This window comes from Helianthus annuus, chromosome 6, assembly GCF_002127325.2.
Source record: "Helianthus annuus cultivar XRQ/B chromosome 6, HanXRQr2.0-SUNRISE, whole genome shotgun sequence".
Lineage (NCBI taxonomy): Eukaryota > Viridiplantae > Streptophyta > Magnoliopsida > Asterales > Asteraceae > Helianthus > Helianthus annuus.
In genome coordinates this window covers 3,579,807-3,585,806 of record NC_035438.2, presented here as the reverse complement: position 1 = coordinate 3,585,806, position 6,000 = coordinate 3,579,807, and the positions used below count along the sequence as shown (strand labels likewise).

The 6,000-nt window shown below is 35.3% G+C and overlaps 1 protein-coding gene across 4 annotated transcripts; it reads left to right on the top strand.

Moving 5' to 3' along the window:
* The first annotated feature begins 1,479 nt into the window (after positions 1-1,479).
* LOC110864402 (serine racemase) lies at positions 1,480-5,878 on the top strand. Of its 4 annotated transcripts, none has more exons than XM_022113453.2 (7): positions 1,480-1,595; positions 2,872-3,076; positions 3,782-3,868; positions 3,955-4,185; positions 4,581-4,654; positions 4,743-4,929; positions 5,474-5,878. In XM_022113453.2, exons 2-7 carry the CDS (start codon positions 2,919-2,921, stop codon positions 5,718-5,720), a joined length of 984 nt encoding a protein of 327 aa, XP_021969145.1. In that variant the 5' UTR covers positions 1,480-1,595; positions 2,872-2,918; the 3' UTR covers positions 5,721-5,878. The 4 variants fall into 4 exon arrangements, with proteins under 4 accessions (XP_021969145.1, XP_021969147.1, XP_035830210.1 ...); XM_022113455.1 differs by having other exon boundaries at positions 1,506-1,595; positions 2,878-3,076; XM_035974317.1 differs by lacking the exon at positions 1,480-1,595 and adding an exon at positions 1,672-1,828 and having other exon boundaries at positions 2,878-3,076.
* The last annotated feature ends 122 nt before the right edge of the window (positions 5,879-6,000 follow it).

Below are 6,000 nucleotides of genomic sequence, written 5' to 3'. Positions count from 1 at the left end.
AAATTAAAATGGTTAAATGAGTTTATGTCTAGTTAACCCATTTGTTTTCCTTAGATATATTAAACAAGGTCGAACAAGTTCATGTCAAAGAGGCCCCGAGGGACTTCGTGGTAGGGGTTTGAGTTTGTTGAGTTCAAGTGAAACAGTGCCCCATGTGGTTTGCTCACAACTAAGTGATAGATTGGTGGGTTCACCGTCACGGGCTAGATGGGGGAATATTTTAAAAAAGCAAGATGTTATTGGGATGTGATTAGTGAGTTTGGTTTTGTTTTTTTTTTTATATTTAATTGGAAGGGGTTCAAGTGATGGACTGAAATTCCGTCTCAACCAATTTGATCTTACAAACCCGTGATTCAAGGAGGTGAAACGACATAGCGTGATTGGCTACTGATGGGGTTTTAAATGATGGATTCGAGGAGTGCGTGGGTGTCGCAAGAATGAATAAAGGGACTTTTTTTAACTTTTAATCACCATTACAAATTTTTTTACTATCATTTGATACACAACTTGGTATTTATATATTTTACACTTTACAGTTTTTAATCAATTTATAATTTTTTTCATCATTACCTACTTATGGTTAGTTTTGATATATAATGGTAGGGGTTGTTTGGCAACATCTGAATGCTTAAGTGTTGAACCAGTAAGAGTAAGAGGTCTGAACCATTATGTGTTGAACCAGTAAGAGGTCTGAACCATTAAGAGCCTGTATAATGCTTAACCATTCAGAGACAAATGTCTGACCAATTCAGATTAGAGGTCTTAACCATTTACACTCTTTATAAATCTTAATCATTCAGACATCTGCTCGTGAAACAAACAGTCTGAACCACTAAGTGCTGAACCAGTAAGAGGTCTGAACCATTAAGAGGCTCATTAAGAGGTAAACAAACAGCCCCTTACACTTAATAAAAAAAAAGTGCTAGTACAAAAAGTAGAACTTTTTCACCAAAAAAACAACTCCAGTTACTAACAAGTAGAACAATCGACAGCTCTTATAAATGTTAATTGTGTATTATCATAAATAATACTACTCTAGTTAATATTTTACCATGGGTTTTCAATCGATGTAAAACACGTGTCGGTCTCCTTTTGGACATATCATGACTTTATATTTTTTGTTTTTAATTCCGTTGCTATAGCGTGGGCTGGAAGTATAATGAACCGAATTGATACGAAAATCTCGTTACATAGCGCGTGTAAATCACACTAGTTATAATCAAATAAAAGGTTAAAATGATTTACCAATACACTTTTAAGCCATATTTTAATTAGGTGTTGTTAACCTTTTAGTTTTAACCGGTATATTTATCCTTACTCTGTGAGCTTTTAATCGGTATTAGTTTGGTTCAAAGCATACCCACGTTCAGAACAGTTGAAAGAGATACGTCAACCTACTCAAAATTAACACGTATTTTACATCGATCGAAAACCAATAAAATTAACACGTATTTTACATCGATCGAAAACCGATAAATATACTAGCACTCCTACTCGATTTACATCCATAGAAAACCATGAAAATGAATAAAACCAATAAGATGCTCGATCCATTGTTGGCATCTTGTGTATCTCTCTCTATCTACACTCCACAGGTAACCTTTTACCAAAAAAACCTTCCTGTTTGTCATCTTGATTTTCTTTACTATAACTGTTTACTTATTGTTATCTCAGTTGTCTGTATTGTGATTTGATCATATGTATCTTGGGTTGGGTCTCATGATTCTTTCAACAAAACCCTATATTGATTTTACATACTTAACCCTTCTAATTCCCAAATTCATTTCTGCCATTGTTGCTATCTATCTTTTGAAATGATGTTTAAAGGGTTAGATATGGACTTCTTTATTGTATTAATGATGATTACTAGTTTTAAACTGATTATATTTGTTTATTCATGCTGGATTTTGAGCCTGATTATGTCTTTGTGGAATTTAAGTGTTTAGGGTTACTGTTTTGTTGGTTATGTGATTATGTTAGTTTCTAACATAGGGTTAATACCCTTGACGTCACAAGTGAAGAGAGGTTTTTTTTTTTTTTTTTTTTTTTTGAATTTTTCTCCATCCTATTAAGCACTTATTTTAGTCCCAAAATCCAAAAAAAGAAAAATAAAAAATTGTGATTTTACACAAGTAGAGTAATTATGTAATTTTGTAGAGTAATTATAAGGCAAATTGGATTTAAATAATCCTAATAATCCCAACTCAGTTATTGGCCAATAATAATCCAAACCGGTCCACTTTTGGCCGATAATAGTCCGCCGTTAGAATTGCTTAACGGAGTTAAGCTTTTTTCCGAATTATAAACCGATGTTTTATAGATTTTGATCAGAACGAGGATACGAGTTGATTGATATAAAATTTACCTCGAAATACTGCCCCAAACGACGAAAACGGTGCTTCAATTCGGGTGTTTAAACTTCCAATTAACAAAAATCAAGTCGTTTGAAGCACCGTTTCGAGGTAAGTTTTACATAAATCGAATCGTATCCTCGTTCTGATCAAAATCCATAAAACATCGGTTTGTAATTCGGAAAAAAGCTTAACTCCGTTAAGCTATTTTTAACGGCGGACTATTATCGGCCAAAAGTGGATCAGTTCGGATTATTATCGACCAATAACTGAGTTGGGATTATTATCGGCCAAATTGAGCAAGTTGGGATTATTTAAATCCAATTTGCCTAATTATAATTACCCTACTACTGTAAAATCACGATTTTTTTTTTTACATTTTGCAATTAAACATCATTCTTAACGAGTAGGGAAAAAAATCAAAAAAAAAAAAAGCTTCCTTTTTTTACGTTAAGGGCATTTTGTATGTTAAGACCTATTTGTATTTGATCTTTACACTTCTAACATAATGTTTTTATAGTTTCAGTAACTTAAGTTTGATCTGCTCCCAATTAAAAACAAAGAACCATGGAGGATAAGAAATATGCCTCTGATATCGACTCGATAACGAAAGCGCATGCTTTAATCAAGCCCTATGTTCATGTAACTCCTGTCTTATCTTCGGAAACGCTAAACTCCATTGCTGGAAAATCTTTATTTTTCAAGTGTGAATGCTTTCAAAAGGGGTAAGAAATGTGTTCTCTGCTTTCTTTATCAAGAGGTCGCAAAATGACCAGGTTGGGTAATTCGTCAAAACGGTAACTTTTTATGAAACTATTTGTCGAAAAAGTTTCAAACTATAATAAAAAAACAATGTGTTCAAATAAAATGATTGCAAAAGTTATATGAGTTCAATAAAAATCTGATTTTTTTGCTTCTAACTGGATTTTTGTTGTTTGACCCGTTAGCGGTATAGAATGACCCATATGGACCCATTCAAAAGGTAAATCAAGTGTCCGCCTCCAATTTGGGAAGGATATTCACCTAGAAAACCAAACGAGGAGCAACTTGAAAAAGCAGTCAATATAAAGCTAAAAACCGACACAACTGATGAATTACCAGAAAACATTGATGTTACGTTCACCTCGTCTGACACTGATCATGAGTCTGAGTTAATCAAAAAGGTGGTCGATCAGGTGTTGGATACTGATGAGGATGAGTCAAAGTCTGAGTCTGGAGGGTCAAATTCGTCAGTCAACAGTCAAAAATCGTCGGTCAAACGGTCTTACAGTAAAGAATTTTTGTTATCGAAAGCAAATTTGGATGATGAAACATTTGAAGTAGCATACACTTTAAATGATTCTGACAAATTATAGCTACCTATATTTTTGCTCATTACAATGGATATTAACATGTTTTTGCCAAGTTGCTTTTTCTTTGATGGTTATCAGTGGAGCGTTTAAATTCCGAGGTGCATCGAACGCTATTTTTTCTCTCGATGAAGAACAAGCAGCCAAAGGCGTTGTAACTCACAGCAGGTATTATGGTCCAAAATCACTCATTAAAGCATAAGATTGAGATTTTGAAAGTTAATTCCTTTTTTTTTAAATTTTTGTAAATTTAGCGGCAATCATGCTGCAGCACTAGCTTTGGCTGCAAAACTTCGAGGAATTCCTGCGTATATAGTTATACCGAAAAACGCTCCAAAATGTAAAGTTGAGAATGTGAAACGTTACGGAGGTCAAATCATATGGAGTGAAGCTACTATGCAATCTAGAGAAGAAACGGCAAATAAAGTATTACACGAGACTGGGGCCGTTCTTGTTCATCCGTATAACGATAGTCGTATCATAAGGTATTTATAATTCATTTAAGAGTAAATTACTTTTTGAGTCCCTGTGTTTTAGTGATTTTAACCACTTGAGTCCAAAATCAAAAAGTTTAACGTCCTGAGTCCCTAGCCATTTATTTTATAACGTTTTGAGTCCAATTTTGTTAATTTTATAATGATTTGAGTCCAAAAAATTGGACTCAAAAGGTTAAAATTTGGACTCAAAAGGACTCAAATGGTTAAAGAAAATGCTTATAGGGACTCAGGTCGTTAAACTTTTTGGTTTTGGACTCAACTAGTTAAAACCACTAAAACACAGGGACTCAAAAAGTAATTTACCCTTCATTTAATCTTTAAGTTATTGAACCTATGAACTAATGAACCTTTGGATTTAACTTTTTACCAACATTTTTCTACAGTGGTCAGGGTACATTGTCACTCGAATTTCTTGATCAGGTCCCACAACTCGACACTCTAATAGTTCCAATAAGTGGTTTGTATAATCCGCTCTCATCTACGGATCTTTTACCGTTTACTTGTTTGGTTAGTTTCCTTTTTTCATGTGAATTAGAAACATGTAGGTGGTGGTTTGATATCTGGCATCACGATTGGAGCCAAATCGATGAATCCTGCCATACGGGTCCTCGCTGCTGAGCCAAAAGGCGCGGATGATGCCGCACAATCGAAAGCATCGGGTAGAATCATAATGTTGCCGCAAACCGACACCATTGCCGATGGGCTTCGAGCTTCCCTTGGAGATCTTACTTGGTATTATTATCTTTTTAGCTTAATTTAGAGTAAAATGCCATTTTCGTCCCTGAGGTTTTGCCAGTTTTGCGACTTTCATCCAAAGGTTTGTTTATTCGCATTTGGATCCAAAAGGTTTGAAATCTTGCCATGTTCATCCGCCTCGTTAACTCCATCCATTTTTCTCCATCAAGTCAAGGGTATTTTCGTCTTTATTGAATACTTGCACATCATGCTAAATGCTTGTACATAAAGTGAAAAGGACAGAATTGCCCTTTAAGTTAACAAAAAAGGCGAAAATACCCCTGACTTAATGGAAAAAGAAAATGGATGGAGTTAATGAGCCGGATGAAAATGGCAAGATTTCCAACCTTTTGGATCCAGATGCGAAAAAAACAAACCTTTGGATGAAAGTCGCAAAACTGGCCAAACCTCAAGGACGAAATGGCATGTTACTCCTTAATTTACTTGATTGTTGTATCTGGATTATAGTTCGAGTTAGACTTCATGTTCAACATTTGAGTGTGAACTTTTTGTCGTTAAGCGATGATTTTTGTTTGTGCAGGCCCGTTGTACGGGACCTTGTTGACGATATTATAACCGTGGACGATAAAGAGATCGTTGAAGCTATGAGATATTGTTATGAGGTGCTTAAGGTTGCTATCGAACCTAGCGGTGCTATAGGCCTTGCTGCAGTCCTTTCGGATAAGTTTAAGCGAAATCCTGCTTGGAAGGATTCTCGTAACATTGGGATTGTGCTTTCGGGTGGTAATGTGGATCTTGGCGTACTATGGGAATCATTGAATAATTAATGTTTTTGAACTATTTAGTTGTTATCTGAGTTTAATTGGATTGTGGTTTATCCTTAGCGGGTCAAACGATCCAAACTGATCTTACCTCAAACCTGCAACATTGTGACCAGAACCATTATTTGTTATACTAAACTTTCATGGGGGTTGTGCATTGGTAAGTGCTTGGGCCTTTCTACCAAAAATTACAGGTTTGAATTCCATTCCTTTTCAGATACCCTTTCGCAAGCTGCGTTTTACATTATCCGAGTCGTTAGTTAGCAGGGTACCGGTGGGATCCCAG